A 23,455-nucleotide genomic window follows, 5' to 3' on the forward strand; every position below is an offset into this window, starting at 1 on the left:
GAGCTTCCATTATTTTGCACTTGCAGGCTATCATAGAAGACGATTGCCTTCCCATAGACCAGTTTGCTCTACATCTCTTGGTGCACTTGCTACATTTGGCATCGGATACTGTTCCAAATGTTCGAGTTATTCTTGCAAAAACATTGAAGCAAACACTTTTAGAAAAAGGTAGGTAACGCTACGTGTATTGTTCCTTTTTGGCACATTGTGAATTCTATTTTTTTGTTATTTGTTTATGTTTTTGAAAGACATCTAACTAATCATTTTTTCATCCTTACGTAGACCTTTAGAAATCCTTTTTAAGGTCCACTTTGAGGGTAGGATTCTATGTATTGCGCTGCCAAATCAGATAGTCTGATGGTGTTAAACCTTATCCCAGACAAAACAATGCTGCTTTTGCGCTGAAGCAGACATCTAGGATGTATCCACCATTAGGTGATAGCTTATCCTTTTGTTAATCGATAGGCAGTTGCATTTTATATTGAAATTACGTTTGAACCAAAAATCTAAATTGCTTGGCTTATTATTTAAATTTTCTGAATGTGCCAGTTAGAACAAGCACTGGCAAAACCTACAAGGTCTCGCCTATAGAAGAGCTATTGGCTTTGCCAATGTTTTAGCCATATTGTACACCAGCATAGTGCTGTTCAGCATGGCTAAACGTTAATGGAGTAAAGGAGACTGGCATGAAGTGTTGTAAAGTAGAGAAGCGTGGAGTATAATGTAGTAGTGTAGAGTGCAGTTGAGTGGCATGGGGTGGTGTGAAGTTATGTATAGTGTTGTGGAGGGCATAGAGGTGAGTGGACTGTATAGAGTATCATGAAGTGGTCTAAAACAGAGTGGAGTGGCATAGAGGGAGTTATGTACTTTGTCGTGGAGTAGTGTTATGGAGTAGAGTTTAACAGAGCAGTGTCATTGAGTGGAGTATCGTAGAATGGCCTTGAGTGAAGTGGTGTAAAGTACAGTGGTGCAGAGTGCATTGATTTTGAGTAAAGTTGTGCAGAGTGGATTGCAGGGACATAGAGAAGATTGTTTCAGAGTAGAATGAAGTGGCGTAGGATTTAGTGGTGTAGGGTGGAGTGGTGCAGGGTTGGGTGGAGTAGTGTAGAGTGAAGTGGTGTGTCTTGCAGTGGTGCAGAATAGATTAGAACGGTGTGGTGTGATAGAGTTGAGTGGTGCAGAGAGCAGTGGTGTAGAGTACAGTGGTGCAGAGTAGAATAGAGTGGCATAGATTGCAATGATGTCGAGTTCAGTGGTGTTGAGTGCTGTAGAGCACTGGTTCTTAACCTGTGGTCCAAGTACCCCTAGGGTCCGTGAAGCCTACTCAGTGTCCGCAGCTGTTTTGCAAAATTAAATACTATTAAAATTAATGCAATGCAATTAATAAAGTATACACACATATAGAAGTAAAATTGAAAATGTGAAAACTTTTTCGATAGTTGATTGTGAAGTACACATAATATTTAAATTTTTGAGCATTCATGTGTGGTGTATACGTGTTTTTAGTATTTATTTTTTTGGTATCATTTTGAAGTTCAAATCATATAATTTGCTTAGGCCGATAGTCCCTGGCTTTCAGTAATGAGTCAGTGGGGGCCCCAGAGTCCAGTAATGAGTCAGTGGGGTCAAAAGGTTAAGAACCCCCTAGCGTAGAGTGTTGTAGAATAGAGTACAGTGGTGTAGAGTAGTTGGCGTAGTGCATCGGTTTTGAGGGTAGTGGTGTTGAGTGCATTGGCATAGAGAGCAGTGTTTTAGAGTAGAGGGCAGTGGCATAGAGTGGTGTAGAATAGAGTGGTGGAGCATAGAGTGGAGTAAAGTGGTGGCGACTGCAGTGGCACATAGTGCAGTGGCCTGGAGTAGATTGTTTCAGAGTAGAGTGAAGTGGCATGGAGTGGTGCAGGGTAGAGTGTAGTGGCATAGAGTATGGGCATATAATAGAGTGGTGCAGAATGGCATAGAGCGCAGTGTGGCAGGGACTGGAAAGTATGTGGCCTCCACCATCTGTCTGTTAGTCTCACACAGAGATTAACATTTCTTTGTGTTACAATAGTGCTCGATCGTATGAAGGCGTGCTGAAGTTTCTCAATCATGAGTTCTTCAGAACAAATGTATCTATGAATGAGGTTGGTACTAAGAAAGGGTTTAATTCATTAAGTATTGTGAAGGGCTTAGGATTTTAGGTAAGAAAAGTTTTACAGTTTGCAGGAGGCATGTGTCTAAAGGGAACCAGATTTTAATTTTGGCATCAGAGAAATAAATTGTTCTAAATTAGTTTGGAGAAAAGCATATATTGTAGTAGGCTTCTTATCTGACAATAGTGGGGGAGTGATGGTGCTGGAGTTTGTGTGTCTGTTGATGATACTGTGTTTCATCTTTATTTTATTATAAAATACCTATTCAACAAAGCACAAAATTCTTGTGCTGGAGCGATTTTCTGAGTGATTCTGTCTAGGACCAAGAGGTCCTTCACTGTTTAAAGATATATTCTTGTTTGTTAGGGGATTCTAGAAGTTTCTAGGTGAAAAGGGGCTTTGGTTTGTATCAATTGTGCTTCGTATTCAGTCATCCCATTTTTGTACATATTACTATCATTAAAGGAATAATCTCTTAATCATTGACGTTCAAACTTACAACTTGCAAATGTTTAGGACTGGTTTTGTCTGCATAGTTACTCTGGATTTTATTTGTGGAGCATGTTGGTTGATATCCGCTACCCGTCATTAATTTAAATCTTCCTCAACCAGATTTACATCTGGCTTAGAGGAGTAAAAGTAAGCAGCATACTTCTTTTGTTTACATTCTTTACTAGATGTCATTTCCTGAGACATTTGTACTTTGTTTTACTAATCTTACTCTGTGGTGGAACAGGTAACTTAAGCTTAAACGTGTGAAGGTCATACGAAGTACTTCGGGCAACCTCCAGCTTAGTTAAGTAGATATTAAGCATCTACACCAGCTCAGTACAGTGGTCTTTAACATGAGTAGGGCCTGATATGTGCTGGTTTAGTTTTAAACCATTTATGACCTCAATACATTCCAGCATTTCTGGCTCATATTGTCATTGTTAGCCCAATAATTCAAGTTTCCACTTAATAGTATTTGAGAATATTCTACTAATAGGGGGCAAATGACGTTATAAAATTTGTTGAGAGAAGGCACTCTATTGTTGACAATTGTTGAGGGCCTGGTAGGTAAGTAAACAGATCAGCGTCTTATGTGTTAACTCGATTTTGAGTGTTAAACATCAACATCTGTTATGAGGTCAAATGGAAACAATGAGGTTTTAAATTTATCCAGTATTGGATCTTTCATAAATTCACATGCTTGAATCATCCCGTCGTCGAAGTGGGAGTCCCACGGTACATAAAATAGCAATAGTTAACAAATAAATGTTTTTTTTTGCCATAGGCTATAATGGAGATAGCAATTGCTCCCAAAGCCTATCCATGTCCTTTTATGAAAGGACCCAAACCTGCCTGCTGTCCAGTCAGGCACCAGCACCCTCTAGAACCTTCTCCAGAGAAGCTCCCTTCCTCAGAATTTCTACCGCACGTCGTGTGAAGGGAGTCTCCCTGAGCTCTGCTCAGTTTTTCTTCTACTTCAGAACATTTTCTCTCAAAAAGAGTTGAAAATATGTTGGATTCTTCTAGAAAAGGCCTTTTCCGCCCTTGCAAGACCTGTGGAAAGAAAAGGCTCCATGTGGATGACCCACATAAAGACTGCTTGTATTGTCTCTACCCACAACACCTGGTTAAGGACTGCAAGATATGTCGCACCTTCTCCACAAAGACCCTCAGAGACCGTGAGGGCAGGCTCCTGACATGGTTACAGGCAAAATCCTGTACTTCAGGTGTGGAGAGTGGGTCAGAGAGGCCACACAAAAGGTCCAAATCTGAGGACCTGGGCCACACAGAAAAATCTAGGAAGAGGCAGAAATCACATCATGGGAAGGGCTTACAGACTTCAGTCTCCTCTGAGCCTTCCTCTCCTCTTCAGAAGAAGGAGTCCTAGCATCGACTACTTTAACATCGACGGTAAGGGCTCCTATCCCCTCACTTAAGCCTCCGTCGATGAGTACACCATCGGTGACAAAAACATTGTCGTTTATAACACCGTCGACGACTGCCCCGTCGACTATAACGTCAGCAACGCCAATGTCATCGGCTGTTTCACCGTCAAAGAAGTCACAGTCGACGAAGACACTACCGTCGACGAAGACACTACTGTCCACAAGACCATCGTCAACGAGACCGTCGTTGATGGAAAAATCTGTACCGTCCACGACTTCATCGACAGCACTGGTGCCTATTAGACAGATAGAGGCGACTCCTGCCTCTTCCAGGTCTCCAGATCTCCGAGCCATGGTCAGGATCACATCTCTGCCCACACCGGACATTTATCCTATATACACATCTCCAAACAAAGTGTCGACTTTAGTACCCAGTCATCTTCTTGACTGGGAGGAATCTGATGAAGGTCCATTCGGAGATGCACACAGCCCCTCACAGCTCCACGTCAAGTACCAAGATGAAGATGACGAGGATGAGTATGACCAATACCAACCATACTACTCTCATCAGGAACAATATTACCAACCAAGAGAGCCTCAGCATAGAGACTCTATACAGATGCCTTCCTCCTTAATCCAGGATTTACAATCTATGCTACAGAATTATAGGAGAAGGTTCCCACTGGCAGCAGAAGATCAGCCACCAGTGCCAGTTTCTCCGGTGACACCAATCAATGTCCCTCCTCCAGCTACTCCAAGATTGACATACCACTCGTTGTTAGCTGCACCCCCTAGAGATGAAGGTTCCACTTCAGGGGAAGAGGAAGAAGAGGAAGGAGAAATTTCTACTCCGCAACATCCTACTGAGGAATGGGATGATTACTTAGCCCCCACTCCTTCTCCACCACCTCCTCGCCCCTCTGATTCTCCACCCGAGGACATAGGTGGTTTCCATAATCTTATGGACAGAGCCGCGGTACGCTTCCACCGTCCAACATCTGTCTCCCAGTCGGAATGTTTCCTACATGATTTTAAGGAGCAATCACGGAAGTCTGTACGGTCCATTCCGATTATTGATTCCATATGGAGTGAAGGTACAAAGATCATGCGAAACCCGGCTACAGTTCCTCCAGTTCTGCAAAAACTGGACAAGAAATACAAGGCAACCCAAGATTCTCCGGCATGCCTTACTGGCCATCCAAAGCCTCACTCGGTGATCTCACAGGCTGCTCAGAGGCGCACCAAAAACCCATCAACACCTATCTCTACTCCTCCAGACAAAGAAGGATGGAGATTGGACGAGATAGGCAAAAGATTCTCCTCCATGTCTGCAATCACTGAATGACCGCCAAATGTGGTCCGACATGCAACCTTTCTTGGACCTCATCCCAGAAAGTAAGCAAGCAGAGGCACGTAAGATCCTCCAAGAGCGTGAGCGTACGTCGGAAGAAATTATCGACTGCGCTCTTGACATAGCCTCTACGGGTTTTCGCCAACTAGCAGGTGCCGCGGTCTTACACCGGCAAGGTTGGCTCAAAGCCACATCTTTCAGGCCAGAAGTGCAGTCCCGGATCCTAGACATGCCCTACGATGGCGAATCTCTATTTGGCAAACATGTAGATGACGCGCTCCACGCCATCAAGACTGACACGGACACTGCCAAGTCACTGGGTACCCTGCAGTATCGGAAACAGCCCTTTCGGGGTGCTAGAGGAAGAGGTTTCACCTCATTTCGAGGTTCCTTCCACAGGCAATACCAGCAATCCCAGTATAGGCCTTCCTACCACCAACAGTACAGGCAATCATCGACTGCTTCCTATACCAGACAAGGAGGTAAACGAAGACAGGGTTCACAATCCAGAGATCAACCCAGAAAACAATGATCTTCTACAGGCACCGGCTATGCTCCCCCAATGCCCGCAACATCAGCAAATATTTCCAACTTCATCCAAGAGTGGAAGAAAATAACATCAGATAGATGGGTGCTGGATATAGTGACAAGAGGTCATACCCTGGAATTCACACAAAAGCCACCGCATCATTCACCACCATCAGGCAGATCTCTCCATCTTCGTCTGCTTCAAGGGGAGGTATTCAGCCTTCTTGCCAAAGGAGCTATAGAGGCAGTTCCTGTACAACAATGGGGTCTCGGATTCTACTCCCGGTTTTTCCTCATAAGGAAGAAGTCAGGGGAGTGGCGTCCTATACTAGACCTCAGGAAACTCTACAAGTTCCTTCGGAAGCAATCTTTCCGGATGATCACACTGTCAGATATCCTGCACCTCCTCAATCCTGGAGATTTTATGACACCTCTAGATCTCCAGGACGCCTACTTTCACATACCAATACACCGAAAACATCGCAAATATCTCCGATTTACAGTAGCCGGTGCCCAATATCAGTTCAAAGTCCTACCATTTGGTCTCAGATCAGCTCCAAGAATCTTCACGAAATGCCTTGCCCCGGTCGCAGGCTTCCTCAGAAACAAGGGTTTCCAGGTGTTCCCATACCTGGACGACTGGCTCATAAAAGCTCTGTCATCTCTACTAGCTTCCAAAGTGACAAACGGCTGTCTAAAACTATTCCACAGTTTGGGTCTAACAGTGAACCTACAGAAGTCAGTTGTGCTTCCCTCATGCAGGAGAGTTTTCCTGGGAGCAGAATTAGACACTATCCAAAACAAGGCATATCTCACTCTAGCAAGGCAGCAGAAGCTGACCCACTTAGCTGTCAGAATCTCCGCAAAAGAGTGCGTTTCAGTACGACTGTTCAAGTCGCTCCTGGGCATGATTTCCTCAGCCATAGTCCTAGTACGGCTAGCAAGACTCAAATAGAGGCCGCTGCAAGAAGAACTGCAGCTTCAATGGACCCAGTCGCAAGGGTCCTTCGACGACTTAATAACTATCACACCAAAAATTCGGCAGGCGTTAAAATGGTGGTCTCACACCAACCACCTCTCCCAAGGGCTTACTTTTCTAGCACCAATAACAGACTGTCATCACCACGGACGCCTCCTTGGAAGGATGGGGAGGCCACTTACAGGACATGCGCATTCAAGGCAGATGGTCCAAGCTTCAAAAAGAGATGCACATAAACCTGTTAGAGCTGAAGGCGATTCATCTCACGCTCAAGGCTTTTCTGCCACGCATCGCAGGATCATCAGTGTTAGTCAGAACGGACAACACAACAAGTATGTTTTACATCAACAAGCAGGGAGGAACAGGATCCCTCTCCCTCTCAAGAGAAGCTCAGTCTCTTTAGAACTGGCTCACACTGAACAACGTCCGCCTCAGGGCGGAGCACCTGGCTGGGGTCAACAACGCTCTAGCGGACTCTCTCAGCAGGACGGACGACAACTGCCACGAGTGGGAACTCAACCAGAACATACTCAAGGGCATCTTCCAACGATGGGGTCGGCCGATCCTAGACTTGTTTGCCACCAATCTGAACTCCAAATGCCAGTTTTACGCCAGTCGATACCCACTCCCGGGGTCCTGGGGAAATGCTCTTTTGATGAGATGGTCTGGAATCTTTGCATACGCTTTTCCCCCCATCCCACTGATTCCCAGGCTCCTCAGGAAAATGAAGACCGAATGCTGCAGGATCATTCTTATAGCCCCCAAATGGCCCAGGCAGTACTGGTACACGGAGCTCCTACTCCGGTCCGTGGCCAATCCAGTCCGCCTTCCTTGCAACCACAATCTTCTAACAAAGAATCAGGGTCTCATCCTACATCCCGACCCAACTTCACTACAATTGCATGCTTGGCCCCTTAGTACAGAGAGTTTCAAGATATGAACATCGATCAAGAATGTAGACTTATATTATCTAAGGCACGAGCAGAGAGCACGAACAAGACGTACAAACTCAAGTGGAAGAGATTTTGTGTTTGGTGCTCTCAGAACAATTTTCACCCATTTCAAATTAACCCTGAGCAAATTCTTTCTTACCTGCTCTCTCTATCCAAAGCTGGTCTTTCCCATGCATCAGTCAAGATTCACCTAGCAGCTATAGCCTCATACAGGCGATCGGCTGAGATACCATCTATCGGCTCATCCAGAGTCATCAAACAGTTTATGAAAGGGCTTTTCCGACTTTCCCCCCGGTACGGTTACCTCCGCCAGAGTGGCATCTTAATATTGTCCTTTCCCAGCTCATGAAAGCTCCTTTTGAGCCCATTCATAGGGTGGAGCTCAAGTACATCACTTGGAAAGGGGCAACCTTGCTCGCTCTCACCTCTACCAGGAGAGTCAGTGATATACAGGCGTTCACTACTAAAGAACCCTTTTTAGTTTTCTCTGAAGACTTCGTTATGCTCAGAACCAATCCCAAATACATTCCCAAGGTTCCATCTTCGTTCCACCTCAATGAACCTGTTATTCTATGAACCTTTTTTCCAAACCCTACTACAATTGCAGAGAAAACTCTACACTCTTTGGACATCAAACAATGCCTAAAATTCTATCTTCAACGTACCAAACAAATCAGAAAATCAGACCAACTCCTAGTATCTTACTCTCTTGGACGACAGGGAACGGGAGTAACCAAGGCCACTATAGCCCGATGGATTTCCTTGACAATCCAGTTCTGTCACACCAAGGCAGGAAGACCGCTGACTAGGCGCCCGAGAGCCCACTCCACGAGAGCAGTTTCCACATCGGCTGCTTTGTTTCAAGGTATTGCCCTTGATAAAATAAGCCAGGCTGCGACATTGTAAACTACGCACTCCTTTACGCAGCACTATTGTTTGGAGTCATCACAAAGAACCGACTCTCTAGTAGGACAAGCTGTTCTACGCCATCTCTTTCATTAAGGTGAGACCTTTCCTTAGTTATAGACAAATTGTTTGAAATGCAGATAACCATGATTTCTATTATGCTTCCATATGAATATGTAATGTGTATGTATATATATATATATATATATATCGGCATTTACAACATGAATTTCAGTGTATGTGTACATGTACTTAAAGGTATCTGTTCCTTCGAAGCTCACGATGAGAAATGTATGAGTTAACTATTTATATTGGAGATAGAGGGTCTTCATGCTCGCACCCTCCAACCACGTTGGATACAATGTTTATCAACCATACTGCTGTCTATTCAGATTCAAGCATGTGAATTTATGAAAGATCCAATACTGGATAAGAAAACAAGTTACTTACCTGTAACTACAGTTATCCAGTATTGGTATTTTTCATAAATTCACATGCGACCCACCCTCCTCCCCTTTGATCCTCGCATTTCCTCTCAGGTTATAATTTTTCACTCTTGTGCTGGAAAATCTGAGGAAGGGAGCTTCTCTGGAGAAGGTTCTAGAGGGTGCTGGTGCCTGATTGGACAGCAGGCAGGTTTGGGTCCTTTCATAAAAGGACATGGATAGGCTATGGGAGCAATTGCTGTCTCCATTATAGCCTATGGCAAAAAAAAATAATATTTGTTAACTATTGCTATTTTATGTACTGTGGGACTCCCACTTCGACGACGGGGTTGATTCAAGCATGTGAATTTATGAAAGATACCAATACTGGATAACTGTAGTTACAGGTAAGTAACTTGTTTTCTTATGATCACAATCCCTGCCATCCCACCCCCTTTCTTACCCTCTCTTCTATTCTTTTCATTCAGTATGTAATTATAATTAACAACAAATTATTTTCCCTTTTTGGTGTCCGGGGTGGGTAGTGCACTTAGGGTTAAAGGTTTTTAGGGTACCTAAAGGATACATTGAAAAATGTAAAGTTTTTTTTTAATAAAAATGTAATTAATTGTTAATATAAACTATATTTAGATTTGGAATTAAAATATCACAATTTGATTAAATGTAAATTGATGAATTGTTTAAAGTTAATAATTTTAAGAATTTTTTTTTAGTAAGGTTTTGGCAATATCTCATTTAAAAAATTTATGAATATAGTAAATTAGTCATTTTCAAATGAATATAAATTTATATATGTTTGGCATGTGTAGGTGCAGATACACATGCTATGCATAGCTTCCGCCATCTAGTGTTTGGCTCGGAGTGTTACAAGTAGTTTTTCTTCATTTTCTTCAAAGGAGTCTTTTTTTTTAGTCATGGGATCGAGTGACTCCTCCTCCCAGTCATAGTGCGCATGGGCATCGACTCCTTTGTTAGATTGTTTTCTTTCTGCTGTCCGGTTCGGATGTGTTTCTTCTCGCTCCAAGGTTTTCAAATCGGAAACTTTATATAACTTTCTTTGACCGTCTGTATCGTTTCCATCTATAGTCGAGCAGATAGTACCGTCAAAAAACAGATCACGCCCAGCTCGGGCCCACCACGCCGAAGCCTGATGGATCGGACTCCATTCCAATGCTGTCCTCAATGCCATGCGAAACAGATCAACACGTGGTATGTAATCTCTGTCTCTCTCGCTCGACCATTGAGAAGAAGATTGTGAAGCCTGTCGGTCGTTCCGGTCGGAGAAAACAATGCGTGACCGGAGAATCAGAAGACTGGAAATGGCGTAGAAGACTACAAAATACGTCGACACCGTTGAGGAGGAACAGGCCCAGACGGCAGTTTCCATTCAGGACACCGGCTCTGAAGAAGACTCGGAGGAAGATAGCCAACTCATCGCTGCCGGTCAGCACGTGAGTTAGACTGCCCCTACGCCCACTCCTAAAAACCATCAAAGGCCTTGGGTGCACCACTGCCAGAGAGCCGTGGTTCAACCCGAAAGAAAATAATTGGTGACCGACCTTCGGGTTCGGCACCGAAAAAGGCCACACCAGCTTCAATACCGGAGTTTAGCAAATCTATCAAAAGCTCCACATCCGAGCCTAGTCAACGTCCACACTCTTAGGAGTCGAAACCTGGGCGTCCTGCTTCGGAGCTGAAACAGGCTGTATTTTCAGAACTGAAAAAGTTGTCAACTTCGGAGCTGAAAAAATATTCATATACAGAGGAACAAGGACTTTAGAGCCGATTAAAGTAGAGCTCAAAGGCATTTGATGAACAGTCCTCTAAATCACCAAAAACATCAGAATATATTTCTGAAGACTCTGACATTCAACCTATTCTTGAAATCATGGATAAAAAACAGTCAAGGATTTATATTCACAAAGAGACTGGGAGGACCATTGCTCCACCTCCTCCACAAGCAAAAAGAAAGTTGCCTTTTCAAGAACATCTTGATACTTCACCACCAGCAAAGATTTTTAAAAGGAAGGAGAAGCCATTACCCTTGCAAAATTCTCCACCACATTCACCACAACTTTTTTTTACCACCACCTGTTAGCCCACCACTATTGCCTTGACCAACTCACTCACACTTATTCGCATGGTGATACAATTGATCCTTGGGGTCTGTATGATCCAGATCATACCAATAAACGATCCAGAACTCTATCTTTCAAAACCTTCGCCACCAGAGGATACAACTGCACACACACAGGTCATCTCTAGGACAGCTGCGTACCATGGGATACTTATGCATAGTGAGCCATTAAAAGGATTAACTCTTCAATACACTATTCTCCACGCATTCACGTTACCAGTGCCTACCAATGCTGCCTGGCATGATCAGGCATGCAGGTGAGATATTTAAGGAACCTGTTAAGGCTAGAATTTTAATACCACATATAGATAAAAAAATACAAGCCTGCACCTACAGAGCCAGCTTACATCACACATCAGGTACATCCAGACTCTGTTGTTGTCAGTGCTGCCAGAAAAGGGCCAATAGGCAATCGTCAGGGGATACCCCTCCCCCTGACAAAGCAGGAAGTTTGATGCTGCTGGCAAGAGGGTAGCTACACAGGCAGCTAACAAATGGTACATTGCCAATTCACAAGCCTTGCTAGCCAGATATGATAGGGCACACTGGGACGAAATGCAGGAATTATTACAACACCTGCCAAAAGAACATCAGAAGAGGGCTCAACAAATTGTTGAAGAAGGTCAGGCAATAAGCAACAATCAGATAAGGTCTGCTCTTGATGCTGCAGATACAGCAGCTAGGAGCGTAAACACTGCTATAACCATATGCAGACATGCATGGTTAAGATCTTCTGAATTCAAACCAGAAATACAACAGGCAGTACTAATAGGTCATTCGACAAGAAACACCGGTTTGGTCCTGAGGTTGACACCACAATCGAGAAACTCAGGAAATATTCAGACACTGCTAAAGCAATAGGAGCCCTATACACAACACCTTTATAGAGACTCCTTTCGTAAACAACAATTTAGATGAGGATTCAAGCCCCAATCTACAGATGCTTCTACCGCCCAACCTAAAAAGGCCAACAATACCAGAGTGGGGGATTTAGAGGCTCTTATAGAGGCCAACACTTCAGAGCCAGACGCAAATTTCAGGCCTCAAAAAGCTTACCACAATCCTGTGGGGGGCAGACTGTAGCAATTCCATTCCCAATGTCAAAATATCACCACAGACTAATGGGTAATTTCAATTATCTGCAATAGTTATTGCCTAGAATTGATTTCTACCCCTCCAGACATCCTGTCTCGTTATCACAGGCTGTCTCCAGAACACCACGTTCTGTTACAACAAGAAGTACAATCGCTACTACTAAAAGAGGCAATAGAATTAGTCCCAAAATCTCAACACGGAACAGGGTTATACTCAATCTACTTTCTCATTCCCAAAAAGGATGTCACTCTCATACCCATTCTAGATCTCAGACCACTAAATCTATATATCCTGTCAGAACGCTTTCACATGATGACTCTGCAGGACGTCATGCCACTACTACAAAAATAAGATTACATGACTGAATTAGATCTAAAAGATGCATATTTTAATATCCCCATACATCCAGCTCACCGAAAATACCTAAGGTTTGTGATAGCGGAAAACCACTACCAATTAAAAGTTCTACCATTCGGCATAACAGCTCCAAGAGTATTCACAAAATGTCTAGCGGTAGTAGCAGCTTACCTAAGAAGACAACACATACATGTCTTTCCTTATCTATGTGATTGGCCAATAAAATCAAGCAACATTACACAATGTCAACAACACACTCAATACACAATAGAAACCCTACACACATTAGGGTTCACTATCAATTACCAAAAATCTAATCTTCAACCAGCACAGGTTCAACCTTACCTAGGTGCTATTCTCAATACACAAAAAGCCTTAGCCTATCCAAATACACAAAGGGTACAAGCTTTCCAAAACCTCATACCACAAATGCAGCCAAATCAACAATACACAGTAAGGTTTATCATGAGACTATTGGGAATGATGGCATCCTGCATAGCAATAGTACTGCATGCAAGATTAAATATGAGAACACTACAGCAGTGTCTCTCACAACAATGGTCTCAAGCACAGGGTCAATTGCAAGATCTAATGTTGTTAGACCGCCAGACGCACAAGTCCCTTCAGTGGTGGAATCACAGCAATTTAATAAAGGGGCGGTCATTTCAGGACCCTGTGCCCCAGACCACAATAACAGATGCATCAATGATGGGTTTGGGAGCTCATCTCAGCACCCTTATCATACAAGGGGAATGGAAATCAAAACAGTTAACTTATCACATAAACCACTTAGAATTATTAGCTGTGTTCCTTGCCCTAAAAGCGTTTCAACCCCTTCTCAAACACAAAACTGTCTTGATAAAAACAGACAATATGACAACCATGTATTATCTGAAGAAACAAGGGGGGGACATATTCATCTCAACTGTCCCTTCTAGCCCAAACAGTTTGGAAATGGGCAATTCACAATCACATTCACTTACTAGCAGAATATATCCCAGGAATACACAATCAGCTAGCGGATCTAAGCAGGACACACCAACAGATACACGAATGGGAGATTCACTCTCAGGTACTTCAACAGTGCTTTCAAAATTGGGGGAGACCAGAAATAGACCCATTCGCAACAAGCGAAACCGGAAAATGCCAAAACTTTGCTTCCAGGCACCCACACCCTCTGTCCAAGGGCAATGCTCTATGGATCAACTAGTCAGCGATATTTGCTTACGCTTTTCCCCCTCTCTCGCTAATTCCATTTCTGGTCAACAAACTGTGTCAAACTTCTCTCACCATGATACTCATTGTCCCCACGTGGGCACGACAATATTGGTACACAACACTCCTAGATGTTTCAGTAGTACCACACTGCAAACTTCCAAACAGACCGGATTTGTTAACACAAAACAAAGGACAAATCAGACATCCCAATCCCTGTGCTCTCAATTTAGCAATTTGGTTCTTGAAGTCATAGAATTTGGATACTTGAAACTTCCATTAGAATTTATGGAAGTTCTCAAACAAGCAAGCAAACCTACAACTAGACAATGCAATGCTAACAAGTGGGAACATTTTGTTTATTACTGTCAATCTAAAAATATTGACCCACTTACAGCATCAATACAAGATATTGTATGCTACCTCCTTCATTTACAAAAGGCAAATTTAGCTTTCTCATCTATTAAAATTCATCTTACTGTCATATCAGCATACTTGCAAAATATACAACATACCTCTCTCTCTCTTTAGAGTTCCAGTTATTAAAGCCTTCATGGAAGGACTAAAACGTATTATTCCACCAAGAACCCCCAGTTCCTGCTTGGAATCTAAATATTGTACTCAAAAGAATAATAGGGCCACCATTTGAACCTATCCATTCGTGTAAGATTCAATTTCTAACTTGGAAAGTTGCTTTCTTAGTAGCAATTACTTCATTAAGAAGGCATTCACTCTGAGGAACCCTTTTTCCAAGTACACAAGCATAAAGTTGTACTTGGAACTAATCCAAAAATTTTGCCAATTGTGGTATCGCCATTTCACATTAACCAAACAGTGGAATTGCCGGTCTTCTTCCCACAGCCAGATTCAACTGCTTAAAGAGCCCTTCACACTCTTGACCTTAAACGACTTTTCGTTGCCTTTCAACACCCACATAAAGGTAATCCTGTCTCTAAACAAGGATTAGCTAGATGGATTTTTAAATGTATTCAAACATGTTACATTAAGGCAAAACAACTTTTGATAACACCTAAAGCTCATTCCGCTAGGAAAAAAGGTGCTTCTATGGCATTTTTAGGAAACATACCAATGGCAGACATATGCAAAGCTGCCACATGGCCTACACCACATACATTTACAAAGCATTACTGTGTGGATGTATTTTCAAAGCAACAGGCCAATGTTGGTTAAGCTGTCCTACATTTTTTTATTTCAAACAACTCCAACTCCTACAGGCTAGCCACCATCAGTTCGTGACATGTAGTGCTGTGGATTCACATGCACCCTCCCTTCTCCCCGGATGCCTGTAGTCATTGCAGTTAATTATTTTTACATATGTATATACATTTACATTTGCATGGACATCTTATTTACTCATTACTTTTATAGCACATTTACATTCTTTCACTGTATCACTCCTTCCTACACCCTTTTGCGGGAAAACAATCTAATAAAGGAGTCGATGCCCATGCGCACTATGACCGAGAAGAGGAGTCATTTGATCCTGTGACTCGAAAAAAGACTTCTTTGAAGAAAAACAACTTGTAACACTCAGAGCCCAACACTAGATGGCGGAAGCTATGCATAGCATGTGAATCTGCAGCACTACATGCCACGAACAGATGTACACTGGGTAAGTGACATTTTCCATAATTTTCATAGCGTGTGTGACTGTAAAGACACATGTTTTGCACACTAATTTGTTCGGCTGTGACTTTTACAGCTTGTCTTTCTTTGAAAAAGTTAGAGTTGCGAGATCTGCTGTGACTCCTCCCTCGGCCCATAATGCATCAGCACACAGGCTGCACCTCAGATTGTTTTCTTCCAGAGTCTGGCTCATTTGTTTGGGATGCTGCTCCAAAGTTGAAGCATTATACTTAAGGGATTACTTTCTTTTTCAGTTATGTTTCTGGTTCAGCAGCTCCCTTATCCACACTAGCGATGAAAACCACTAGCAGTAGCAAACTAGCAAATGATACAGATGTTTTGAAAAGTGTTCTTAATATGATTTGACGATCTACAGCTTGACGACACACTAATACGTCTACACAGTACTTCTTGGCGAAAGTGTGTGTTGTCAACCAAGTAGTAGCCTTTCAGATATCACAGAGAGGAACATTACCAGTAAGCAAATTAATGAGGCTCCATTTTTTACGCATAGAGTGCGCTTCTGGAATCACTTGACTTTAGCACAGCAGATTTTAATACATATACTCTGTCCACCTAGCAGTGCTAGCTTTGCAAATGACACACCACTTGTGGGATATGGCAAGAGACTACAAAACACTGATTGGACATTCTGAATGGATTAGTTCTGTCAATACAATACATAACACCCAGAGTGTGAAGGCCCTTTTAGCTACTGGCTTTGGGGGGGGGGGGGGGGGGGGGGGCAAACAATAGCTCAGTAGTTTGGGTGATGTGAGAAGATGAGACAACCTTAGGCAAAGGTGTATGGTTAGTGCGGAGAGCTACCCTATCTTTAAGTACTTGAATGATTGTAAGAGCTTGGCACTCTCCTCATACGTTTGAGTGAGGTGACTGCTTTCAGGATGGCCAGCTCCCAAGACATGAATTGTAAAGCACATGTAAGTGCAGAGCCTCCAAGTGAAGACTCCTATTTTGTGTGACAACCACATTCAAGTTCCATACAGGTGCAAGAGATATCTTTGGAGGAACTTTCCTTTCTAAACCTTCTATTAAAGCTTTAATTACAGGCACCCTGACAACAGATTAATGTTATCTGTTTTGAAGATAAGCTGCAACTGCAGATAGGTATAGGTTTGTGGAAGTGTCAGCAATCTGTGTGTTAAAATGGAGCCTCATTAATTTGTTTATTGGTAATGTTCCTCTCTGTTATACCTGTGAGGCTGCTACTTGGTTAACAACACACATTCGCCAAGCAGTACTGCGTAGACACATTAGCACATCAAAAAATGTAGTTGGCCAAATCATAATAAGAACAGTTTTCCAAACATCTGTATCGTTTGCTAGCTTGCCACTGCTTTCGGAAGGAACTGCTTTATAGTCTATGCAGAGCAAGTGTATCTATAGCCACACATGGACAGAGTGGAAAATGTTATTTGCCCTATAACTACTGGCTCATAGCATGTAGTGCCGTAAATTCACATGTACCCACCCTCTTCTCCATGGCTAGTGACAATCATGTTTTCAATGTCTGTTTTTTCACTTTGTTATAAGCTGTACACTTTGTCTTCGATACTGCAGTCACACTACTCGCCCACTGGGCTGAAAACGATCTGAGGTGGAGCTTGTGTGCTGATTTGTTTTTTACCAAGGGAGGAGTTGCAGCAGGTGTTTGTGATTTGAACTTCTTAAAAGAAAGACAATCCATTAAAAACCGAGCCAACACAAAATGGCAGGAGTGTGCAGAACATGTTCCTTTACAACCACAAAAGCTATAAAAATCTATATATATATTATTTAAATAACAAACATTCCTACCCTACATTAGATGGCAGGAGTATGTAGAGCATGTGAATCTATAGCACAAAACACTATGAACAGATGCTCACAGGGTAACGTTTTCCATTTGTATGTACTACCCACTTGTAGGAATTTAAATACATAAAAAAAATAAAAATTGCATGTATATATTTATAAATCTATTTAAATGAAAAACACATTTAGAAAAAACTTACCTTAAGTGATGTAAAGGCACTTCAAATGTAAAGATACTTCTGACATACTTACATCGAAGTAATGACTACCAATGTATTGAGCCACAGTGTAACAGCACATGTTTAACTATTGGAGATGATAGGCAGACCTAATGACTGAACTGATAAGTGCTTTAAAGATCATTTCTACACCACAAAAATCTACATCATATATTAGAGTAAGATTATGTTGTAGCTATGTTCTATTTGGAATGTTGCACACTGGGATTCTCGAGGGCTGGGAGTCAATCTCATCCCGTCACAGCTCTCTGCGCTATTGTCTGCACAAGACTTTGTCGGTGAGTGCCGAGACGGCATTCCGTCTGCTTTGCCCCCATCTGGACTGGTTTTGGGGGACATAAGTTGGAAGCGCGAGCAGCGTTGGACATTCTGAACGCGAGCTGGATGCGCATGCATGTAATACGTGCCTTCTTACGGAGCCATCAGCATGAATGCGTATGACGGTGTGGCTTGGAACTGTTGCTAAGCAACGCCAGTGGCTTCATGTTTTCAAATTCGTTGATATGCACAGCTTTGCCGACTTAAGTGCATTCATACCACTTTTCTTCACTTTCGCTGATGCACACAGCTTCCTCGGAAATTGTCATTTCAAGATCATACAGCCTTGATGGTTTTTGCACATTCCACCAGTTTTGCACGTTCTTCACTGATGCGCACAGCTTTCTCTGAATTTATCCTTTTGAATCAGAACTGTTTATTTTTTATTTATTTATTTTAAACACAAATCCAAGACCAAAAACTATAGTGTGCTTTTAAACTTTGTGGTCGGCACCATGCAATCTGTGTCTGCTCAACCCCCCATTTTTTGAATCTCCTGGTGAGCCTCCAGTTTTTTGGAGACCATGGCTGGATGCCTTCGAAATGTATTTGGGTGCCATTGGTGCTTCAGGCCTGAAAGGAAAAAAAATATTTTGTTGCACTCTTGGCTTTGAAGGTAGAGAATTTTTAAAACATCTCCCAGGTGTAGTTTTTGGTGAGGATGAAGAGCTGGACGAATTCCAGGAAGCTGTAAAGAAGCTGGCTTTGAGGTTTAACAAACAACCTAGTCTTGTAGTTCTACGTCACAAATTCTTCAAAAGGTCCTACCTGCACAGTGAATCTGTGGATGACTTCATTAGCGCACTTAGAAAGTTGTGTTCACAGTGCCAGTTTGGGGCGTTTCATGATCAACTGGTCAGAGATCAGTTCATTGGCCATTGTTTTGACAAGCACATTCAGCAGAAGTTGCTCACTATGGAGGACCCGTCGCTGGAAGAAGTTATTAGGGTGGCTAAGAGCGTTGAAGTTGCACAAGTAGCCCTCAAGGAACTGGCTTTGCAGTCTAAAGAGGAAGAGAAAGTCAGCACTATTAGCAATGTCTCTGCACGTAAAGAGTGTGAACAATCAGTTCTTTAAAGGTACTGATATTTGTTTTAGATGTGGCAAATTTCCCCATGGAGGAGATTGTAAGAGTTGCCCTGCAAGGGCTGTTGCATATCGGATATATGGACGTATGGGTCATTTTGCCAAAGTGTGTAGAGTAGCGTGAACAAAAATGTGAAGTTTAACAGTATTTCTGGAGCTGACCTTGTTTCAGATCGGCAATTGTAAAGCGAGTTCTTAGATATGATTGTGGTTGTGACAGATTATGCTATTGTCTCAGGTGATCCAGGTGAGTGTGTGGATCACTGTGTGGATGTCATGATTGGGGGTAAGACCCTGCACTTGCATTTTGACTCAGGTGCACGGATTACTATGGTGACATCCGAGGTATTTAAGAAAACATGGGGAAATAGGAGTTGCTTCCTCCTGATAGAGCTCCAGTCTCGTATGAAGGCAGGAAAATAGAGCTCAAGGGTTATATTGAAGACATTTTGGAGTTTAAAGGGCGTATGATCCATGGCAAGGGTTACTTTGCGGTCAAGGGTCTTAACATTCTGGGTTGGTTCCATCATGGCCTTTTCGGAATGGTGCTCAAACCTGGCACCAGTGAGCAAGTGATGGTGGTCAAAGAACCATGTGTGTTGGATGTCCAAGGTCTGTATAATGAATTCCCTAATGTTTTTTAGGCTAAACTTGGGTGTATCAAGGGATTTAAACACAGAATTAAAGGTAAACAAGGAGCAGTCCCTGTCAAACACAAGTTGAGATTTATCCCTTTCTGTTTGAGAGATGATCTTAAGCAGGAGTTGGAAAAGCTGCAAGTGAGTGGGTTGATTGAACCAGTAGAGTCAAGTTTATGGTTGTCGCCCATTGTGGTGGAACGCAAACATAATGGAGAGATGCGTTTTTGCATTGATTTAAGGAGTTTCAATAAGGAGATTTGGATAGATTCATTTCCGCTTCCCAGAATTAACGATCTTTTAGAAGGACTTAATGGTGCAGAGTGGTTTTCGGAAATCAATTTGGCATCAGCGTATCACCAAGTGGTACTTGAGGATAGTTCTAGACATTACACAGCTTTCAACACGCCTTTTGGTAGTTTCCAATTTTGTAGGATGCCTTTTGGTCTTGCCTCAGCAGCTTTGGTCTTCCAGCGGATTATGTCTCAGCTGTTAAAGGAGCTCCATGGAGTTCTGCTTTTCCAGGATGATCATCTCTTTTTCGCAAAACAATTGGTGGAACGTGATCTATTCTCAGGTCGGTTTTACGGATTTTTGAGGAATATGGTGTGGAAGTTAAAAGAGATAAGTGGAAGAAAGAGATTGAGTTCTTAGGACATGTCATTTCCTCTGATGGTATCAAACCTAGACCAGGTTTAGTCAAGGCGGTTAGGAAGTGTCCTCCTCCCAAGAACAAAGAGGAGTTAAGCTCTTTTGTAGGTTTGTGCGAATTCTATGCCAGGTTTATACCGGACTATGCTTCTAAGATGAGACATTTATCCAATATGTTAAAGAATAGTTTTGCTTTTGGGTGGGACAAGGATTGTCAGGACACCTTTGAGTTGGTGAAATCTGAAATGACAAATGCTAAGGCGCTACGTTCATATGATCCCCAGTTGATGTGTACTATCATGGTAGATGCCAGCAAATATGGTTTGGGGGCAGTTTTAACCCAGGACTCATTACAGGGAGAAGTCACCATTAGTTATGCTTCTAGGGGTTTGAGAGAAGCAGAGCTAAACTATTCGGGGATTGAAAAGGAGCTTCTTGCATGTGTCTGGGCAAGTGAGAAATTTAGAAGTTATGTTTGGGGTAGAAGATTTGTAATTTTAACTGATCATAAACCCCTATTGTATATCTTGAGAGGTGACAAGATTAATTACACTACTCTACACATTGCACGCTTGACCACAAAACTTCTGCAGTATGATCTGGAAGTTAGGCACTTACCAGGTAGAGTTAATGTAAGGGCTGATTCTCTTTCAAAGTTACAGATCGATGAGTTGGATGAGATGGATACAGAAGAAGATAGAGAAGATTGTTTTGTTGCTAGTGTGGATTTACCTGTATGTAAAGCTTTTAGTGAAGCTGACTGGAAGAAAGCTGAGAGTGAAGATGAAATACTAGCCAAGGTGAGGGCTTGGCCGCAAGGGAGAAATGTGTTGTTGTCCTTGCAACCGTTTTGTAAAATTGCAGAGGAAATTTCTATTGAAAATGGGGTATTTTTGAGATGAGAGGTGTGTTCCACCATATGGTGTTTGCACTGGTTTGATTAATTCTGCCCACGAATGTCACCTTGGGGCAACTATGACTAAACAGAGGTTAAGAGAGCACTATTGGTGGCCTTCTATGTATAAGGATGTGGATGCTGTGGTGAAAGAGTGTGTGGTTTGCAAAAGTGCTGAGAAAGGGTTAAGGGTTTGCGTTCCACCTTTGCATCCCATAAGCCTTCCAGAGAGACCTTGGGTGAAGCTATGCATCGACATGATCGGCCCATTTAGTTTTCTTCCCCATAACTTGCGGTATGCATTAGTTCTCATGGATTATCACAGTAGATGGCCGGAAGTTTGTTTTTGTGCACACCGTCCACATCCAATGCAGTGAGTTTCCTGAAAAACATCTGCATGCAGGAAGGTTTTCCAGATGCTATCATTTTGGGCAACAGGGTTCAATTTGTTAATTTTGAAATTGAAAGTATTTTTGTTTTTTTTTAAACAATCTGGTATTAAGCACTTAAAAAGTTCCCTGTACCATCCTCAAACTAATGGTTTATCTGTGTTTGCCTTTGACATCCATAGTGATAGCCAGTGGTGGTTATGGTTAGGCTAGAGTTTACATTAAAAAGTTGTTTTTTTATATATTGCTAATAACTGTGGTGCTGTTTGACATTTCCACACAAAACTTCTCAAAGAAAAAAGTATCTGCTTTGTATTTGGCATTCCATGTTCATGCAGATTTGTCAAAGTAGATGAAAATAAAGAGGGGTTCCAAATAAAGGTACTTCCCTTTTCATGTCTCAGGGGATTCTTTGCTATTCACCACGTGCAAAATATGCTAAAATTGAAATACACACGACTTAGCATGAAATTAGACCACTACTCGGAGAAGTGCAATTTCCGTGGTATAATTAGGTTCTGAAGTTTATGAGAAATTAGTTACAAAAAATGTGCTGTCTATGAAAGGTAAAAACGTTAAAGATACTTTGACATTTAAAACGTTTTTTTCTGAAGGACACAATTTTCACAGATTCCTCGTCTAATAAATACTCTTTCCATGCTTCAGACTAAACCAGAATGCTTATTTTTTAACTACCTCTCCAGCACTACCCTGTGGCATCACAGGGACTCTGCTTCCCTAACAGTAACCAACCCTCCTCACATCAAGAACAAGGGCCCTTTTTTTAGCCAGAGGTAGGCGGAAACGGGCAGGGTCAAGGGAATAGCCCAACATCCCAGGAATTTACAAACCCACATAAAAGTCTACAGATGGCAGCCCAGTCAGAAATTCCTGTCTATAATCTCTCATTCCACATATAGAAGCTGAAAAATCCCACCTCAACAAAGGTTTGTCATTTGTCCCTTCCACCATCCCAGGATCTATGCTATCTAAAATAAAGGTCTTATAATTCCTGAGGAAGATACTCTTACAAGTTTACTTTGCCATTAAGGTTTACTCTAGTGAAGAAAGCATCACAGGCTTGAAGAAGAATTTAAGCTTTTGTCCCGCCATCACAGAGATGCTACCTCAAATAAAAGCTTTTGAAGAAACTATTCCTTCATGAAATAAATCAGCTGCATCAAAACTCCTTTTGTACCAAAGAACCCTATATATGAAGAAAGACAAGCATTAAAATCTATCTCAAAATCATAGTGAAGCTTGCGGACCAAGGCGGGGGAATTGTAGAGTTGAACATCAAGTGGTATGACAGAGATACTCCTCCAGCTAAGCAGCCCAGAACATTACTGCCCCCTTACTAGTTTCAGAACTCAAACATCAGATACTGTTGATTACTGAAGAGGCCCACATTAACAACTGGATAATTAACAAGGAATTTGACTTTATTAATAAAAAAAATAAAAAATCCCAAAATGCTAATATATTTGCTACCTAAGGTCCACAAAAATTAGCAAAATCCTCCAGGCTGACTGATAATGTCAAGTATGAGGGTTTGTCCTTTGACAATGAGATATTGGTATCCATGGGCAGTGAGTCCTTTTATACCAATATAGCAAAAGATGACGCTCTGGCAGCTATGAAACATGCCTTGAACAAGCTGCAGCCCACCTCAGTTCCCACAACTTTTCTGATAAATCTTGCCACCTTATGCTTGAAGAAAGACCTTTTTGCCTTTAAGAATGAACTATACCTCCAGGTGAAAGTAGTAGTGATGGGCTGTCCATTCGTGCCTGAGATAGCC

The 23,455-nt window shown here is 42.3% G+C and overlaps 1 protein-coding gene across 3 annotated transcripts in view; it reads left to right on the forward strand.

The window, feature by feature from the left end:
* Nucleotides 1-23,455, forward strand: part of PPP4R1 (protein phosphatase 4 regulatory subunit 1) — a 689,987-nt gene that overhangs the window by 656,419 nt on the left and 10,113 nt on the right. For all 3 annotated transcript variants that reach the window (XM_069216574.1, XM_069216564.1, XM_069216553.1), the window contains exon 19: nucleotides 27-168. In XM_069216574.1, coding sequence (XP_069072675.1) covers nucleotides 27-168 — 142 coding nt within the window. The remainder of the gene's footprint in view (nucleotides 1-26; nucleotides 169-23,455) is intronic.

Source organism: Pleurodeles waltl, chromosome 2_1 (assembly GCF_031143425.1).
Source record: "Pleurodeles waltl isolate 20211129_DDA chromosome 2_1, aPleWal1.hap1.20221129, whole genome shotgun sequence".
In the NCBI taxonomy this organism is placed as follows: domain Eukaryota; kingdom Metazoa; phylum Chordata; class Amphibia; order Caudata; family Salamandridae; genus Pleurodeles; species Pleurodeles waltl.